We start from the raw sequence: 21,668 nt of genomic DNA, 5'->3' as shown, positions 1-21,668 counted from the left end.
TTTCGTGAAATTGGATCAAACACTGATACTGCTGTTGATACTTCATCGCATTTATCTTTATGAAATTTATCGCAATCTTCTACATCCGCGTCCTCACAATAATCTAGAATATCCTCGTTTTTTATTCTCCAAGTTCCCCAAGAACCATCGGTGATTAAATTTTCCAATCTATATTGAAATTTCTTATTGATATAAAATGAATCCGTTGCAACCCTTACCGCGATATCAGAAAATTTATTTATCATTGACAGCAAATTAATACTCACATAAGCGAGCATTGATGATCTTAAATGAGTATACTGCGCGGATTCTCCATCGAGATAAGTGATCACTGTACCTAACTTCGTTCCATCAATAATAATATTTTCTCTGTTGCAAAATATTCCACGCGATACTGTATCAGCAATAATAAAATCCATCTCGGCATCATTGATAAATAACCTAGCGTGTCTATGCTTATGATCAACTGATCCTCCTTGAGTAAATTTACCAATTATTTTTCTTCCAATATCTTTCGCGTTCTCACAATCCGTGGGTAACCACACCTCGGTCTGCTTTCTATACGATATAATCGCTTCACTTACCGTCAATGATATTAACATCGACGAATCCAGCATATATCTCAACAATACCGTAGGGACCCATCTTCGCTGAGATAAATGCCGACCAAACCAAATATAACAAATTTTATGCAAATTTTCAGCAAGTTCGAATGAAGTAACATGAGCGAATCCTGTCATTACAAAATCAGGTAACGGTCCGTTAATTGCCACTCTCGTCATCTCGTTAGTAGGATGACCGAATTTAGCAAAGTAATCTGCACAATCGCCATACCCAAGGAAACTTCCAGGATAGCATGCGCTCATATCAACGGAAAGCATATCCTCGAAATAATATTTGGTATTCCATAATCCTCCATGGCCGTATTCGATACAACTAAGTTGAATATCATTGAGAAATTCATTTCTTGTAGGTTTCCACGAATTTCTTTCTCTAGCAGCATGAGCAGCAACAGACGAAATGGTAAAGCAATTTGTCAGTAACTGATCTGGATTTGACGAATACTTCTCCGCGATATTTTTCATCGATTCATGTAATATTTCATCTCGGTAAATATCTCCGCGTGGTAAGATAAATTGATCGTATCTTTCTTCGCTAGAAAATAACCAAACTGATATTGGATCAGATGCGGCTAGTAGTTTGATATATCGGAACATTGCATCGGAACTATCTTTGGATTCCACGGGATAAAACTTAACAACACGATCTCGCGGGAATATCATTACCGACTGACTCCACGCATGTGAATTATGATCAACAATTTCGATTGGTGTTCCTCGAGAATTATACGGCGATGAATATAATATTTCACCCGATAGTGTTTTAACCGTAATAGGAAATTTAAGTTTCTTACTTAACGCAGCAACATCATCGATTGATGCGCCATCAACAACTGTCTTTGCCCATGAATTAATTTTATCCAATCTCAATTGAGTCAGACCAGATCCGCGACGAGCATTCCTCATATGTTCGATAACTCGCTCAGCCACGCAGTTTATTATCGGAGATTCCCTCATCGCAGGTAGATTTTTCACATCAGGATTATTATTCAGCCGATAAATTCCATAGACAACAGCACTAGAAGGATAAGCTCTAGCATAATAAGGACCATCAATCCCCAGCAGCAATCCTGGTTTCGAATTTTTATCAAGAACAACATTTTTCTTACCGCCGCGTACCGGATCTCGTTTATCACGAATAATCCAAATGTCATCGGGTATTTGTGCAATAAATTTTATTCCGAAAATAAATCTCTCTTCTTTGTGTTCAGATTTTATATGTTCGATTATCTTCTTCGCTCGCTCCAGATTCATCGTAGCATCAACGAAATTAGTTTTCCATGTCGACCAAACATGAATCGCGCCATCGTCGAAGAATTCCTTCTTCGCATTATCAACTTCAGGAATGATATATTCTGCCTCATCAAGATCAAATAAATCCATTATTATATTTTAGACAAATATCTAAATTATAATATGCAATGCAAATGGATAATAGTCGGATCAACAAAATCATGTGATAAATCCTGTAGAGGCGAATACTGTGGCGCTCACATATACGAAATTCGACGAGGTAACAAAGGACCACAGCGATGTTTAGTTTGCCAAGTTGGTATTCGAGGAAAAACAAGATTATGTTTCTCTTGTGGAGGAAAAAAATATCGTGAGTTACGGAGATATTATGAGAAAAGATCCTCCTCGGTAATAAAATGCGAAGAAGATTATATTAATCGTTTCAAAGCAAATTTCGATTTAAACAAAGAGAATATCATATATGGAAATGAAATCAGCGATTCCCACAATGAAAATCACATGCGAGTATAAATCGCATCCCATCATCGAAGGTTACGAAGCATCTGAGGATGGTAATGTCAGAAACATCAAAACAAAGAAACGTGTTGGTAGTATTTGTAATTCGGGATATCTCAAATTTACAGTCCATAAAAGAAATGAAAGAACAGAATGTTATTTGAATCATAGATTTGTGTTCGAATGCTACAAAGGACCAATAGAGAGAAGACTTGTTATCGACCACATTGACGGTAATAAACTTAACAATAAACTTTCCAATCTGCGCGCGGTAACCCAGAGTGAAAATTCAAGATTTGGTAATAACCGTGGATTTCCTAATTATTCGAGGACTGTTAAATCAGTGAATCAGGCAACAGGTGAGGAAATCGCGTTTACATCGATGAATGCAGCAGCAAAACATTTCTTTATTGAACCACGATCAGTACAATTTGTGGCAGAAGGAAAATACAACGCAACATTTTCTTATGATGCTGATTCATGGATCAAATTCTCCTATGTACCAATAATATTTGATTCGGAGAGTGACGAAGAATAATTGAATATCTCCGCAAAACAAAAAAAAAGATTAATTTTGAAAATTTCCCTGGATTTTATTTATTTTTTTCGCCCATTTTTCCCACGGAGACAGATTTAAAAATCAGGAATCAGAGATTCTCACGATTTCACCAAAAGATTGATACTTACAGTTTCTCCTCGTATATCAAGTAAATTTCCTTTCTGATCCGTTAGTTTGAAATTTATTCTTGTCAATAATCGATTATGACATCGCAGGTAAAACGGATTCATTGGCTCCTTGATTATCAAATAACCAGGAGATGCGCTAGGTGAAAATGAATATAAAATAAAACCCTGATGGGCTTGATTTGACTCTGACGAATCCACGTTGTAGCTACCCTCGACAACATCCGCGTGAAGATAAATCGCGATAACTTCCGTTATATTAACGATACCCGGCGATATATGTCGTCCACCTTTGTCAGGATCGTTATTGTGTTTAAGAATCAATTCTGAATGTACTTTTTTGGTCCATGCGGCATGTAATTTCGGAAATAAATCATCGATGGTATCAGTGACGGATTTTCTCATCGCATCAAAATCAGAATTGGGAAATTTGAAATTTGGTAGTGTTTCCTCGGTTAATTCAAATACTCTCATGAATTTTTGTTTCTCACCCGAGTTCTTGATCAACTCGAATTTGCTAATAGGAAGAACATAGTCGGCAATTGATATATCGTCGACTATCGCCCGAATAAACATATCATGATAATATTCAATATCATTCGCAAGTTGATTTAAAATTTTCACGTGCTTTATAATTTCGCTACATGAACCAGATTTATTTAGGATGCATTCATGAAATGATCCTCGCAATAAATTTAATTGTAATTCGTGTTCTTGAATAAACTCGTCTAGTGTTCTTCTTACCAAGATACCGTCTATGGGGGCTATTATCCTGTTAATGTGGGTAGCGTCGAAGATTTTCACATCTGGGGGGATTTTAGGAAGAGGCAACCATGAGAGAATTCTTTCGTTAATAAAAGTGAAAGCGAACATTACCAGGTTAAATTTGTGGTTATTCATGAGATTGATGGCGCTGTGGATCAGAGGCTTGTGTTTGATATCTCCATACCATCCTTCGTCGGTTGTAAAATCTTCCTTTTTTGGTTCCGGTAGTTCTGGAAGGGTTTCATCATACCAACCTGGAATAATAACATCCGATTTCTTTGGTTTTATCAGAGGTGCGACCTCGGGCCAACCTAATATATTCCTGATCGATGATTGGTAAATATCTACCACGTACGGTGATTTCACTTCTATCATTGACGATAGTGTTGGATCATGTGAAGATATCTTTATTCCCGGAGTAGCATCGCCGGTTAAATTTGATATTCTGGTAGTAAACTCATTATTCAGCTGATCAATTTCGTAACTACCGGTTGGTATACCAACGACGATCCAATCGGGTGTTCCATCGGGTTTATTCTTATTTGCAAAAACAAGTGAATTATTTGGCATCAAATTACCGAATGATTTTGATCTAACATTAGGCCAGCTATTGTAGACGCGTAATTGTGTTAATGCAATTTCGTTAACGCTAATTGGTGTTGAAAAATTAATACTAAACTCGGGTTTCGTTGAACTTAGCGATATTAACGTTGTTGTTGGCGGTGTCGTGTTTGTCACGATCTGGGCTAACTCGGACATTATTAATATTCATTTGTTCAATCTCCGAGTAAATACTAATCATTGAAGAAAATTCTAGATCGGATATAATACCATCGTTGAGACTTTCAGAAAGTAACAATGATAACTTCGAGTACGCATCATTGATTTTAGCAAGTTTACTTTTGTACGAAGATAACTTTTCACTTGTGCACGAGGATATCTTTTTTGCGATGATATTAAGAACACCGGCAATTGTTGTTGTTGACGAGATTATTATTGTTGCTACAATCGGCGCTATCATCGTCACCGCGGATAGAATTATTCCTGCACCAGCGACTACCGCAGATACCGCGTACACTGCAACATCAATGATAACTAATTTGCGCTGGTATTTATTTATTTTTATCTGATAATCGTCAAGTTGTTTTCGCAACGAATCCTGCCATGATCGCGCCTGATTGTAACGGTAATCAGATGCGGTCATTATTAGTTATTTATTTGATTAATTCTTGGTAATTTCCTACTTTGATAGTTACCGTCTCATCAATTTCATCTGGAACACCAACTGTTTCCAATCCCGACAAAAATTCGAAAACTATACTATAACCAAACGGTCCCATATTGGTTCTATCTGGTGGTTCCAGCACAAATATAGTCTCGTAACCTGTGTACATAACATAATTAAAATTGTCACCAAAAATTTTACCACCTGCGGCTATTATTTTAAAACCTATCGGAGATTGAATAAATATTCGATAATATCCACTAATTGGCGGTTTAAATTTAAATTTGTTATTCACGGGTGTCCACCATGCCTCTTTTCGTACCTCTACCACAAGTGGCACACTGCAGGTAAGATTTTTTGTTTCTACTTCCTCTGGTATCGAAATTCGCGATAATCTTCCAAGGTTCATTGACGATATTTTTGTGTTGATATTGTTAATTTTTGTGGTTGTTTCGATAATTTCCTTACCTAATTGCTTTACGTCAGTGGCGTGACCAGTTTTATCGACGGATTGATCAATCTTTGCTGTTGCAGCAAGAAGTTTCGTGTTTAAATCTCGAATTTCTCCGTCGTACGTTGATGTATCGACCTTTTGACGCGCTAATTCACGTACCGCGTTAATTTCATCGTTGATGGATTTTATTTGTCCTTGCATCACGTTAATCCCCTTGGTAAATTCAGGAACAACAACATTACCGAGTTTAATAATTTCCTCGTTGATTTTTTTGTTGAGATCGTCGGTGGATGGTTTCTGACTCATCGAGATATTTACTTCGTTAATTTCGGCAAGAATATTAGTAATTTCCTCGTTGATTTTTTTTATTTTTTTGTTGAGATCGTCGATTGATGTTTTATCGATTTTCTGACTCATCGAGATATTTACTTCGTTAATTTCGGCAAGAATATTAGTAATTTCCTCGTTGATTTTTTTTATTTTCTCGCTGAGATCGTCATGTGATGCTTGATCGGCTTTTTTATTTGCTAGTTCGTTTGCGGCGGAGGAAGTATCACTGGATGTTTTTATATTCTCGTCAAATTTTTTGCTAAATTTATCTAAAACATCGTCAAGTTTTTTAAGGTCGTTATTTAGCCTGTTAAGTCTTTTTGTCATTCTATCCTGAAGATCGTCGTGTAATGTTTTATCGGCCTTCAGGGGTAACTTTGCTATAATATCGGCGATATCAGCAACAGATTTTAATACCATCTCCGATTGGCGAGTAAATTGACTAATGTGATCGCGGTATTCGTCTCGCTTGATTATATCAGTTATTTTAACGTTGCTAGTTTGTAATCGCCCTTCGGTATTTTGAAAAACAGCAACTTCGCCAGGATCCACCTCTGACAGCGATAAAAGATTGTTAATATCGCTCTTAGTTGCAAACTTTGATGTATCGATGTCGACTGCTCCCTTTTTTTCTTTTCTGAAGAGAGATCTACCGTAAATGTCAACCATGATATTTATCTACGGTATATTCAAATAAAATTTTGCGATAAGGATTGGATGATTTTGAAATTGCATCAAGGACATTAATTGACTCCGGGCCGCATATTGGTGGATCTGCTAATGTTTGTGTTGGAAGTGTTGAATACCAAACCGGAAGTTTTAGTTTTGACACGTATTTGATAAATTCATTTGGCGGTGCTAATCCGTATGAGTCGAAGTAAATGATTTCGCGAGGATTAATCGCGTAAGCAACCCAGTGAGTGCCAGGACCAGAATTTTTATCGAGATTTATTATTCCTGTCTCGGTAGGATTTGGTTTATCTGGTAGTTGATCTCGCATAAATACGCCTCTGAAAAATTTTATTTTCTTTTTTTTTGCTTCACTGATTAAATCTAAATTTGAGGCTGGTAGGCTCGACTTAGACCGGATCCGTACGGGGGTCGTCTTAGGTAAAGGCCTGATCCTTGTTGCGGCTGCATCAATTTTGCGAGAAGAGGGAGAAGAGGGAATATCCCTCCCTTTTTTTTGCGATATCTTCCTCCGACGACCTTTCTTCCTAATGCGGAACCTATCCCTCCAAGTGCACCTAATCCTATTGTTTTTGCAATCATGGGGGCCGCCGCAGCTATTAATCCTGGAATAGCGGCGAATAAAGGAAAAATACCACCTACTTTGATCATATCTCTGATTGCTCCTATCGAGAGATTCAAACGAATACCAGTATTTGCTGATCTGGCTCTGGTGAAATGTCCGTGTTGATTTTTAGTTAACGATAGTTTGTTAGGTCCACCGTGAAGTTGATTACTTTTTAAGGTTAAACTTAAACCTCGTCGTGCTGTTGTTGCTGCATGAAGTTTTTTCACCTGACCGGGAGTCAGAGTTACGCTGACGTGATCGTATGGCATATTAATAATCACTTAATCTAAATTTAGAATTTATCACATGTTCTCTACGGGTGCGTCGATAACTCTCATTCTACCACTGATACCCTCCAGGATCATCGTTCTATCACTAAGAATAACCGCGATTGCTCTTGCTGGTCCTCCCGTGTTAATTCTGGCTTTGAAATGAATATCGACAACCGACTGCTTTACTAAATCGAGATGTTCCAGGGAAAAGTAATAGATGGGATAGAGAGTATTAAAATCTAACTGTGATATTTGCAATCCGGTATCAATATTTTGATCGCGGCCCATGAAACTTAGTAATCGATGATACGCGCGTGCCGTCGAATTGTTCTCAAAATCGATGGCTATTTCCTCAGATGGCTCCTGTTGGCCATTTATTCTCAACGATACATTTGTTGCATCTAATCGATCGAATATCATGTTACTATGTAATTGATCGTCTCTAATCATGCTTTGCAGAGCAACAAAGATATGTCTAGGTGCGGAAGAGCCCTGCTGTGACGCAATTCGCCAAGTAAATATTCCGTCCATATTAATATCGTAGGAGTCAGTCATTGTTGTCAACCAAGACATGATGGATTTTCCTCCTTGATTCATAAATGATAATAATTTTTCTTCTATGATCATTGATGGAACTATTGCTGGCATCCACAAGGTAATTTTTTCAAGGACAACTTTACCAGGATCACCAGGATCTCTCCAAATGGCTCTGTCATCATTGACATCTCGAACGAAAGATATCGTATGCTTCGCTCCGTAAATAACTTTTCTGAAATGTCTGCAAAATCCAAAAATATGAGATAATGGAATTGCACAGGAGAATTTTCGTTCAGCTCCCTTCAACATATTTTTTCTTATGGCAAATCCAAGATTGTAATTGCCATTGGGGGCAATCATCGCTGAACGAACATCAGCGGGTTGGCCAGCGGGGTCTACCGGTCTACCAATATCAAATGGTAAATGTTCAGGGTAGTTGGAATTATCCTTGGCAAACATCATACTAGGACCGGCTGATCTGGTAAAATCATCCGAGTATCTCGCTAGACCTATGATAGTCGTTGCTATATCAACGTTGTTCGTAATTGATTCAATCTCTCTTCCATCAATCATGTAAGTGGCATTCTTGAATAATGCCATGATACCATTATTGACAAAACCAACACCAAAATCCGCATCGTAGTTGGTACCATCAGCTGCCTTTACAATTTTACCAACAAATTCGATATAAGCCTCAGATGGAAGAAAATATCTTGTTGTATCGTGGACTTGAATTTCCTTCCGATTTCTTGAATCTGGCTCAACTACATCGTACGAGAAATACTGGAAATCTCGCACTGATGTGTCCCTACCTACTGGCTCGTCCATATCAAATACTTCATTTGACACTTGTGCGAACATTTATTATTAATAATATCGTCTAAAACGAAGACCACTACCTGAAACAAAACTTGTATTTGCTAAATTTGTATTAGCAACATTCTGTGCTGGATTTATATTAGCAACTTCCTGCACTAGATTTGTTATAGCAGCTTCCTGTGCTAGATCATTTATTTTTTTATTTGCCGCATCATTTATGACCTTACTAACTTCGGGTGGCATTTCTCTGGTGCTAGGTAATTTAACAGGTTGCTTTTTACGTACTAAACTTAATATTTTATTTTTGATAGCGTTGAAGCCTTTACTGGCCAAATTACCGATACCAGAAATGGCAGTCTCACCTATCTTTCCTATCGCTTTCAACCCAAATTGCTTAATCACGGGTCCAATTTTAGGTATTACTCGCGTGACAAGACTTCCAACGATATCGCCGAATCCATTACCGTGAATATATTTGTATACTGGCAATCGAGAGTTTACTATGCGGACCTGATTAGGTCTGCGTTGATGTTTATGAATAATCATATTATTTCAATTGTGTTGATTTAATCGATGAGTTCATCGACAAACTCCTTGTAAATGTGAGAATCGATGATACCACCACGGAATAATCGCTGACAAATATCTGATGCTTCGTTGACTATCTCACGGGAGTTATTTCCGGCTCGCTTTCCTCCGATTAATACTTCGAGGCGAGATACATCGTTGACAACACTATCGGGACAAACTGAATATCCACTTCCTGTTTTTTTTGTTTCTGGAGATTGTAATGGCGTTACGTAAAATAAATCGTCTGACGGCGTTGAAGATGTCCCTGACGACGATGACTTCGGTGGCAAATCCCTTGTAGGACTATCTTGTTTAGGATATTTTTCCCTTATAGTAAGAAGATTACCCAGTTGAGCCTTTTCAGGAGTACCACTTCTCTCAGGTGGCGAACTTTCCTTACCTGTAGGTAATGAAAGAGGAGTGGGACGAGGAGGAAGAGGTTGTAATAAAGTAGAAACATCTGTAGGTAATGGATCGAGGTAGGAGTATGCTGATGCAGGAATATCCTTTTTAGGTGTTGCTAAAAATTCTCTTGCTATTGCTTTTGCTATTGCTTTTCCCTCTGATAACTCTGTTCTGTAATTACCAACATCCGATATAAATTTCCCAAAACCTTCATCGGAATATTTTACTGGTTTTCCTAAACTACCAAAATACATTATCGCATACCAATCAACAGTTTTAATTTTATTAGCATCAAATTCTTTTTGCAAAAAGTATTTTTTATTTTCCGTAGAATCATCCGCAGCATTTTGAACTACTGAATCATAGTGGCTAAGTAAATACAACCTGTTTGTATTCAAATAATTATCCGCTGTTACACTAGGATCAATTGTAAACGAACTACTAGCCGGTGATGATTTATATTCGGGTACAATTATCGGTTCATCACTCTGATCTTTTTTCTTTTTTGGTTTTCTTTCCTTTTTCTGAGGTGGAGTTTTTTCTTTTGGTCTAGCTCCTAATTCCTCTGGTTGAAATATTGGCTCCTGTGGTTGAATATCTTCCTGTGGTGTTTCTTTTCTTCCTCGTTTTTTAGTTTTTTCCTTCTTCTCCTGTTGTTTTCTTTCTTTTTCCAGTTGTTTTCTTTCTTCTTTTTCCTGTTGTTTTCTGTCTTTCTCCTGTTGTTTTCTGTCTTTCTCCCTTTGTGCAATATCTCTTTGTGTATCTCTTGCTGTTCCTAAAAACCTTCTGTAACGCGGATCCGTTGTCTTCCTTATTGATGTTGTTTGTGTGTAAATTTTATATACCATATCATACCAACTATCGCGAGTTGCATATCTTTTTTTCCCCACTGCAGTCAAAAATTCAGTTCGACTACTAAAATATTCCTCCGCAAATTGGCCAATCTCATCTATATTATACAATGTCGAGAGGGGCTGCGATATTATTTCCCATCCCTCATCGGTGAAATTTTCTCTTAAATTATCGATATTAAACTTCCCTTTTATCATTGAGATTTTTCTTCCTCCCGGTTTTCCATCTCCAGGTTTTCCTCCATCAGTAATTGCAAGTTGTTGCGCCGCTGCTGCTATTGCTAATCGCTCGGGTAATGTTCGTGATTGATCCTCAATACCTTTCAACATAGGAAAGATTCCACGTTTTCTAGCATCTGGATCTTTTTCGTCGCCATATACAACCTGCTCAATTGTTCCGGTTACTGGCTTCAACCATTTTGCCGAAGTTTCTGAAATTCCATGCTGCATATCTTCGTAACCACGAACATTTCTCTTAAATAATCGTTTTGTTGGAATGAACTTCTTTAATGCCGCTAATTGCTCTCGCGCTAATCTGGCAGATTGAGGTTCTCCAACTGTGCTAACTTTTCGACTCATCTTATTTTCAACTATATTGTTTTAATGTGAAATAAAATTAGTATCCGCAACCGGAATTTGCAATACCCCCCCCAAAAAAAGCTGCCTTTTTTTTTATGCCTGAAAATGCATCTTGGGTTGAAATTTTGCGGATTAATTTGCGTAGGAGGCGTTATTTCTGCTTTCTGAGGCTTCTACGGAGAAATGTTTGGTGGGAGGCTTAAATTTATCTGAGCCACCTGGTCTGTACAACTTCCCTGCTGCTCACTCAAAATCACCTTATGGAACGCGGCAGCGAATATGTCACAAGTGCTCAAAACAAGTTTAGCAATTTTATGGACAGGCACTGATGTTATTATAATTTGCTCAACTGTGCTTACGTGTAACGCGACAGTAACATTGTTACAATTTATCCCAACACAAATAGGTACTTTAACAGACAAACACTAGAGCAATCGGCTAACCGCTTGGTATGTTTTATTGCTAACACACTCGATTGTTACCCGTTTAAACTGAGTTATTGACGAATAAAACAGCAAACACAGTATCAGTTTTGTCATAACAGAAATGCACTTAATAACCTCGATCTATAATGACATACGTATAGGTTTTTAAGGTGCAGAGAGAGAGAGAGAGAGAGAGAGAGAGAGAGAGACAGACAGACAGACAGAGAGAAGAGAGAGATAGCTTATATGCATGCATGTTTGATTGTTGATGTTTCATTTCTGTTGTGCATTATTAGATTAGACAATATAGGTACGGAGATTGGAATACCAAATGAAATTCACTGATAAATGTTTCCTCCATCAATTGGCGACATCACATCCTGTTATTATTATAATTGTTTTAGTTCAATCTTTTTACATTTATCAAAATCACCCTAAAGTACATTATTTATAAATTAAACTAAACCACCTGAAAGTTCTAACAAGGGTTTTAGTAGAAAACAAGCTATCAAGTAAATGTATTTTAAAACAAATGTATTAAATTCTTTAGTGCATACCAGAATATATCAGAAAGGGGATACATTTAAGGCATAAAAAGGGTGGTGGGGTATGAAGTGGTAGACTGGATATACCAGTATATAAATAATATGTCTGGAGTGAATCCGGATTTTGGTGGTACACACAGATATACAAAAACAGACGGGCATACACGCGGCGAGTAATGGCAGAAGAACGAAATAGGGACTTTGAGTTTCGTTTGGCGTTTTATGGTACTGTTTTACAAGTAGGTTATTTAGTACCTAGGGAATTGATGACACGCAGAAGATATGATAAGGCCGCCTACCAGTCATGTGGTGCGGCTCATTTGAAACAACCGACATTCTGCACGTCAGACATTGCAGCACTATCGGGACTAAAAGCTCCTTCAAACTATCTGTCTGAGAATTTTCAACCTCACAAACCAACATCGTATCCAAACTAATCGCCTTCCAGTTCCAGATGGTGTCATTTTCTACCTTACAAAGCAACATCGTATCCAAACTAATCGCCTTCCAGTTCCAGATAGTGTCATTTTCTACCTTACAAAGCAACATCGTATCCAAACTATTCGCCATCCAGTTCCAGATGGTGTCATTTTCAAATTTTATAACATATTTTGGCAAAACTTTATAGAAAAATTCAATGTCAGTTTTATATAAAGGCAGAATGTCCAGCTTAAAAATATTGGCAAAATATATTGCATTCTTGAAATAGACAAACACTTGACTAATGTTTTTAAACGCATGCCTTTAAGCTTTGTCTATATAAATCATAGTATTGCAAGTAGAACGATAGCCAAGATGACAAAGAAATTTATTTTAAGGATCAATCGCTAAAGTCAAACCCATTTGTTTAGAATAAAGATATTTATATCACAAAAGTATGCTCTACTGTATATTATTTAATATGCAGGAAATGTATTTTCCGATTTTGAATTATTTTTCGTAAGTCAAAGTTATTACTTTTAGTATGCGAAAACCTGTATATCTATCATGATTTATTTATCGAACTTTTTATATATATGCTTGTCTAGCGATATTGATACGGTTCATATCAAAGACAGTGACGATCATGTAGACATAAAGGCACTTGATGTGGGAAAAAATAATTCTCCTGGACCTGTTGCTCAGAGAAAGAATCCACAAGAGAAGTAATATATTAGTTTTGTTATACTCTACATTCTTTGATGCTAATAGTTAATCCATACTAATGCATTTGACTACGTATATTACTTTAATCACATAGTGAAACCAAAATTCGGTACCCGAGATTAGATCAATGTGAAAACATTGATGTACATCCAAAACCCAAGTCTATGTCAAGAACTTTAGAAGTTGACCGTTCATTGAATCTTGGAAGTAAGTGTGAAATAGAAATCATATTTGTTCTAATAAATTTTCTTACTATTGAATTATACTATAAACAATGCAGAATTCTTATACTTTAGCAGGATGATCACTGTACTTACCAGGTGCTCTATTCTTTTGGTAATATATTCTGGTGTTCTACTATTGCTAAATTTGTCCCAATTCTTAACGTAAACAAAGACGACATACATTCTAGGGTACCAGATACCTGGAATAAGTAAGATATATTAAAACGCTACTTCAGCCTCACATGTAAGATGATGAACACGGTATTCTTGGCAATGAACTTAGAACATGACTAAGAGCAATACGCAATGGCTGGTGCATGAGTGGCAATAATCAACGGATGATGCATGAGTGGCAATATGCAAGGACTGGTGCATGAATGGCAATACTCAAGGGCTGGTGCATGAGTGGCAATACGCAACTGCTGGTGCATGAGTGGCATGCGGCTGGTGCTGCGGGGTTCAGTCTCGGTCGGAATGAAATATAGCTCTATTAATTGTTTTGTAACAGATTTGGAATTGTGTCACACACACACACACACACACACATATTATCGTTAGTATTCACAATGGGATGTTTGAGGTTTCATGCCTTTGAATTTTTTAAAATAATTTTAGCAAATAATTTATTAATTTTCTGCAGCAATAAAGCTTGCATCAGAGTTTGTTACATTTGCGGCTAAATGATTAGTCAAAGTTTTAGCTTTGACAATCAGTCCAATAAATATTATTTTTGCGACATTTACAGAAAATCACTATTTAAAGTACGCGAGCGTCAAGAGACCTCTCAATCAAAAACATATTGGATAAATATTATGTAAGCGAGGCTGTATTCCACTGGATCGTCTTTAATTTAAAAAGCAATGGTTTCATTGCTGCAAATAATGATACATTTTTTTGTAGAATGCCCAAAACAAGTTGTTCACCGAATGGGATTAGCGTCTCTACTGAAACAGCATTGCCAGGAGGAAGAAATACTTACGAAAAGCCTGAAGGAAATGCTTCCGTAGGAAAAGGTTCTTTCAGGAGGTAATATATTAAGTTTGTACAGTGCGCATGTGCAGAAAATATGTTTATTATATTCCAAACTAAACAATAAAGATTTATTTACCCTACCTTATACCATATAATGTAATAAGAGCTGTCGTTGGGTTTCAGGTCTCTCAACCTTTCTGAACATTTTGTATATATATACAAATTAAGCACGCTTTTAAGATGTAAGTAAAGCTGCAGTTGCGGCTTTTAATAGATCCGAAACTCTTGGATTTCTGAATTGTACAATGGATTTCTATTTTATGATGGTATCATTGATTTAAAAAAGCTGCCACAAACTTTAAATTTTCACACACGTTACAGTTATTCTAAACTGCGAATGCAGTGCTTAGACAAAGTATTCAGTGTTTATGACAGAGAGCGTGTGTGTGTGTGTGTGTGTGTGTGTGTGTGTATGAGAGAGAGAGAGAGAGAGAGAGAGAGAGATGCTTTTCCATAATATGTGTAGCAACAAACAGTAATTGAATACAATACGCAAATAATTTAAATATAGTTCAAACAAGTAAACATGGAGGGGAGATGAATAGGAAAAGACACGGATGGTAAATTCTGCCGCAAGAAGATGGTACTCTGCGGATGACCTCTTGAATAAACATAGTAAATAATACGTTCTTGAGATTTTCCAATCTATCAGGCATGAACATATATTGATCTCGTTTGAGACAGGGAGAGCGAAAGCGATAGCGAGAGCGAGAAATGGGCAGAAGATGTTACAAGCGTGGTTTTAAGCGCAGTCGCTTAAAATCGCATTTCAGTAGCCGAAGGACATCACTAAGTGTGTAGAATACAGCCACTAACTTAGGAATGATGACCTTGTTTGAGAGAGAAAACGGACGGAGAGAGAACATATTGCATTTATAATTGTGAGCTCAGACGCTGAATATTATTTTGCAGTAACCGGAAGATAGCATAAAAATGTGCAAATTTTGTAAAACTCATTGGTATCAAGGCATCTGTTCGTATGTGTCTGTGTGTTTGTGTGTGTGTGTATGCGTGTGTGTGTGTGTGTGTGTGTGTGTGTGTGTGAGAGAGAGAGTATACTAATACAACCATTGTGTGTTACGAAGCAAAACAAGCATGCTGGCATTTTCTAACAACAGAATAAGAACTTGCAGTTATATTATTCATCTACTAAGAATCACCAAACATAAATTGTTTGCCATATTTACTCGGTAACATTGAAATATACGAGAGAGAGAGAGACGAGATATAATTACTGTTGGTGTTGTTGGAATTTCAACTGCACTTACAGCGTTCTGTTTGGCTGTATCATGCTTAGGAAATGGTTGATAATAGCTCTTTCCAATAACACGCGAAACATGATCGAGTGAGTTTATTTCCTCCTAAGGAGAATAAAACATATACATAGTTACCTCTCAAAAGTTAGGATGATACAAACTATAATTATATATTATATAATATCTTAGCTATACATTCATTTAATGTACAGGAAGAAAAAAATTTCACAGCCATAATAACAATAAAAACAAGAGTCTCTGGCTGATTGCATTAAACATTTTTGAATGCATAGTTTATTCATTTAATGAAACAGTAATATATTTCTTTACCAATCAAAATCCTATGTCATCAGTTACGCTTCCCATCATGATTCGGATTTGTTCTCAGTGACAACTGGTTGAGATAAACATACAGGAAAACTCCAAATACATCAATCATATGAGAACATAATATTCCTCGGATGACCGGTATTATGGACAGTAAGTTATTAGATGACTGATCAAAGTGGAGGAAACTATTTTTACATGTACAATTACCATTATGTGTACTTAAATTTGAAGAAACAAATTAAGCTATTGTCTGCCTCATACGAGCTTTGACAAGGGCAGTAAACTCTTTCCGAACCCAGTGTTCATTTTATCAATTATGCGAAATGACTATACGTCTGTGGGATTACCCCCATCTGAATCATACCTTATGACAAACTGTTATTGCTTCTGTTATAACTGGTTCTTCTCTGTATTTCAAATGTGAAGGTATTCAATAAGTAACTCTAAATTTTGAATTCTCTAACGGACGAATTGTATTTATATGATTGATAACTTTTGCGAACGAAAATGATAATGTTTTAATTAAAAGTGCTTTGCAAAATGAGAATGTTTGAATTGTAGTTTCAGGCAGAAAGTGAGCATTAGTAGCTGCTATACATTTATTTAGGAAATCTGTTAAAACAAAAAAAAAAAGACGTAAATGTGAGATTTCTTTTGTATGTTCATTTTGGCCTAGTCTTTGTGTATTAGTGCAGAACAATTTCCATGGTTTTATTTGACTGACATGCTGCCTGTCTAAACAATCAAAGTCCCAAGTCAGCTCATACGTCTAGCTCCCCTAGTAGAAGATATGTGCTGTGATCGAGTGAATAACATATATTTTTGATCAAATGGTCGAAAAGCTAAGTATTTGCACGAGTGGAAAAGTCAAAAGATGAAACATACTCGCTAATCACTCGGTGTAGGTACATTTTCCAGTTATTGTATGCTCAAACGTTTTGGCTAGCAATTTTTATAACAGACTGAAGTAACATATTCTTTATGGTATCACGCTCGATAATGTCAGCCATATACCGTTCACGTTCTGCTGTGTATTGTGTATGTTTTCACCGAAAATATCAGTACTAATATAATTCTCCTTTCCTAATTCAAGGTAAGAAAGCAAATAAAAAGCAAATTAAAAAAAGCAATTAACCACATTTTAGGATTTTAACCTTATTGTCTTGCATGATAGGTAGCCATACTTACAATTACACCAGGTAAATGCAACAATGTCGGGTGGAATTTCTCGGTCACAGTTTTCGATGTCTATCGACCGCAATGACAAAATAGTTTTGGCAGTTCACTCAGGTTTATTTTCCTTGGAAAATCTAGTCATTCAACATGTAATATAGCAGTACTGCTCAATTTATTTCCGTTGATTAAACTAAGAGAAAGCTGTAAAGCTTGCAACTAACAAAACAAAGAGCGAGTAGACGACAAAAATACGAACTGAACCTGATTTAATTTCTTACAGCCCAAAACAAGGTCCAGCAGGCCAGTACACGCAAAGCAATGTTAGAGGCACAGATGTGCAGAAATCGCCAAACAGTAATTCGACCGATTCGCCTAAAAAGGAAGCCAACACTTCATCCAAAGAAAATATCCCTCAACAGTATGAGGCAACGACTAGTATGGTCTGAAAAAAAAAACGTGACGATTCATAAAGACAGATTAGTAGCAACAGGCAGAATAGTGGAGAATGGAGCTAACTTACATCCACCCATAGGCCGAACATCGATCTTATAGTGGATATGGGGCTTGTTGGCTTATGTGAGCTGCTAGTCACTGTGAGAACAATGGCCTCCGTGGAAAGTTTAGGGAAAATTAAGAAATATAAGCAATATCGGTTTCATGAATATTCCACTATATACACATTCACAGATACGAAAATATGTTACATATCATTTTATTAATAAGACATAATACATATAACATATATAGATTATATAAAAAAGATGAAGATATATATATATATATATATATATATATATATATATATATATATATATATATATATATATATATAAAGAGAGAGAGAGAGAGAGAATTATAAATATACACCAGACAGAACGGAAAGAGCCATCCATGGCTTCCTATAGAAGAATGCTTGAAAATAGTAGGCAGAATTAATATTTTAATACAAATAATAATGGCATGCAGGTTAGTGAATGTTTAATTCCTACTCTACGGAGATTCGAACCCAGGTCCGCGGGTAAACGGCACGCATCGTCTTGCCTGCACACACGAGCCCATATTATCTCACGACTAAGCACACATCACCAAAAATATGATGTTACTCAATTGAGTTTAACGTGTCTTTTCTGAGTTTATCGTGGTATAAACTGTCGGTTGCCGACTCACACAGCAAATAACTCCCGTTAAACTCTTATAATTGAAATTTCAATTATTCGTTATGTTATTTTGTTTGCATAATTAAAAAACAGAAATCTTAATTGAGCGTAGTAATACATGCTAGTGGTTTTCTGTTACGTAGCTATTTATAGCACTTTGGATTGTCCTGCTTGATCGTAATAAGGTCGTCATAATACTAGTCCTTCAGCCAATGGAAGCCAAATTTTTCAATCATTTTTAAAAAATAATTGTTAGAATGTTCTTTTCCTTTCATGCATACTTCGTGTCTGCCTTCACTGCCAGTGTTTATCTTATGTTGTGCACGTGACTATTTATAGAAGTGGGTATTCTTAGAAAAGTAGTTCTCCTTGCATTTCATACAGAAATAAACGCAATTCATTTTCATCACGTCGTAACATTCTGGCCAATGGAAATGTTAATTTCCTTTGCCAGCTACTGGCATTGCAATTATTCGGTGTTATATGCACTCGTGTGTAACAGACATACTCGCATGACGACCTAGTAATTAATTTTCATGTATCTACACTGTCATTCAGGATCCATATGAAATAAATCAAGGTATATACAATTAATTATAGAGAATTATAAATATACACCAGACAGAACGGAAAGTGCTATCCATGGATTCCTATTGAAGAATGCTTGATAATAGTAGGTATAATTAATATTTTAATACAAATAATACTATCATACAAGTTAGATCATTTTTAATTGGTACTCTACGGAGATTCGAACCCAGGTCTCTAACCTGGATTCGAATCACCGTAGAGTACGAATTAAAAATTCTCTAACCTGTATGCCAGACATAGTTGTACTAAAATCAAAGAACAACAACAGCAACACATATATAACAAAAACATAGTAACTTAATTTAATTCCATCTTTGAGAACACACCATACAAAAACAATTTGAGAGAGACAATGACAAACACATATGATGTCGAGCTCTTTGGTATTATGCTTGTTCGTTCCACACAGCATGGTCACTTTTATCTTATATACAGGTCTAGCTCAATACATTTTTAATTCAACGTCATTAAATGTAGCTAAAGCTACCTAACCAGTTTTAAATACTTCGTGTGAAACAAATTATTTACTGTTAGCTACATTTAATGACGCTGACCGGAAAATAACTGTGTTAGAGATAGGATAAAATTCTCAATGCTGTGTGAAATGAACAGTATAACAGAAAACACTTATACATGCATATATGCTATAGACCTATACACTTCATACCCTCCCAACTCTCTTAACAAGTACGGAAAACTTAGTAACAGCCAGAAGAGTGTTATATAGAACATGCTTTTTTTTCTAATTTTGTTAAGCATCTTCATTGAGCCCCGGTTGAATCAAAAATATACCTACAATATTTAATGTCAAATAATACACTTACCAACCATAATGAATCATTTATCCGTCAGCACATTAATCCATAAGCAAATTTCACTGTAGCACTTGTCATATTTCCATGACAGAAAAATAAATCTTCAAACAATCCGTGAACTTGGAAGTTTAGCACATGGTTATCTGCTAGAGTCCGTTTTCGGAGGGTCTATTATACACGGGGGTAATTTTACAATCAATATTAAGGACAACACAAGTATGTCACACACAGTTTCACCTCCTCCAAGGAATATAATAGTTATATACGATAGTGACACAGATCTCTAATTACTCATGAATAATAAAGCAAGATGTTACTCTTCGTTACATCTTGTACAGAGTATAACTACAGTAGAGCTGAGTAGCCAATATCGTTTTATTATTTACAATATAACTTTTCAAAATTGGAACTGATGAAAATAAAACAGTTTCTTGTAATACATATTAAATATTTATTGTCAATTTCATATAAAATCCATGTATTAAATGTGATAATACCTCGTTATTATGCAACGTTTTATTTTTCTTTGTTCACGCGTATAAACTGTGTACTTCGGACGCAACGGTCACATCACAGCCCTCATTAACATAGTTATATTCATGCACCGCATGTAAACATTGTACGTGAACACTAGTGCAGAATTAAGTTTACTTTAAAGGTAAATATTGGGTGAGAAAAATAATCTACGATGGGGTTTGGACCGAGACAAGGAAATCCAAGTTGCGGTTTTATATTATATGTCTCCCCACGAGGCTTGCCCGAGTGGGGAGACATATAATATAAACCCGCGACTACGATTTCCTTGTCTCGGTCCAAACCCCAACATAGATTTTATATATATATATATATATATATATATATATATATATATATATATATATATATATATATATATATATATGTTAGATTTATTTTGCAGTAAGATTTTCCTTCTATTGATGTGGAACCTCTCAATATCGATCATTGAGTACGCCTAGTTCTGAAAGGTGAATTGATTTTATGTTTTTATGTTACCCCCATAGATTTATTTTGCAGTAAGATTTTCCTTCTATTGATGTGGAACCTCTCAATATCGATCATTGAGTACGCCTAGTTCTGAAAGGTGAATTGATTTTATGTTTTTATGTTACCCCCATAGTATATGTAATGCTTTGTAAAAGTTCAAACAAAATTTTGAAATTTTTTTCTAAATTTTTATTAGGGTGTGTACACCGTAATATTCTAGTGCTTTAAAAGCTTTTTAACCGTGGCTGGTTTCGGAACATTAATTGCAAGAGAGATCCTTGCCATTGTATATATGCTATGTGTATTCTATTCTATCCAATTTTTTTTACGTATGGACTGGCCATAAAATCACATCAATATATAGAGTTGTCTTAAAGTTATAAGAATTCCTATCTAATAATAATAATAAAAAATATATGATTCCAGTTAGGGAGGTTCGGTATTAGCATGTGACGATGGCGTGTGACTCTTGTGACTTTTGTTCACACGTTTCCGTGACAGGGGCCGATTCCTTCAATAGATAAAGGAAGTACTAAGTGGAAAAATAAAATAAACAAGAAAGACAAATAACAGTTTGTATTGCTTGTTATATGTATGTTGTGCGTATTATACTTCGTACTTTTATTAAGTGTATATGTGCCCCCGTATTTGTGCTGCACTGTTCTTGAGATTGACCTTACCTTTGGGGAGATCCGGTTCGATCCCTGCCACCACCCGAGATCCACGTAGCTTATGCATCGTACCATTATTTGCTCATGAATCAGTAAGGTCAAACCCAGTCTCACTCTGTTTGTACATTTATTCTTATA

The 21,668-nt window shown here is 36.1% G+C and overlaps 1 protein-coding gene across 2 annotated transcripts in view; it reads left to right on the top strand.

Moving 5' to 3' along the window:
- The window catches only part of LOC149774360 (uncharacterized), a 70,862-nt gene extending 50,501 nt beyond the window's left edge, over positions 1-20,361 (top strand). For both annotated transcript variants that reach the window (XM_089945377.1, XM_089945376.1), the window contains 3 exons: positions 13,156-13,272; positions 14,398-14,523; positions 17,572-20,361. In XM_089945377.1, coding sequence (XP_089801503.1) covers positions 13,156-13,272; positions 14,398-14,523; positions 17,572-17,737 — 409 coding nt within the window. In that variant the 3' untranslated portion in view covers positions 17,738-20,361. The remainder of the gene's footprint in view (positions 1-13,155; positions 13,273-14,397; positions 14,524-17,571) is intronic.
- The last annotated feature ends 1,307 nt before the right edge of the window (positions 20,362-21,668 follow it).

This window comes from Sinohyriopsis cumingii, unplaced genomic scaffold (assembly GCF_028554795.1).
Source record: "Sinohyriopsis cumingii isolate HCF-2022 unplaced genomic scaffold, ASM2855479v2 utg000309l, whole genome shotgun sequence".
Classification (NCBI taxonomy): domain Eukaryota; kingdom Metazoa; phylum Mollusca; class Bivalvia; order Unionida; family Unionidae; genus Sinohyriopsis; species Sinohyriopsis cumingii.
The sequence above is the reverse complement of the archived record's forward strand: the minus strand, read 5'-3'. Positions and strand labels throughout refer to the sequence as shown.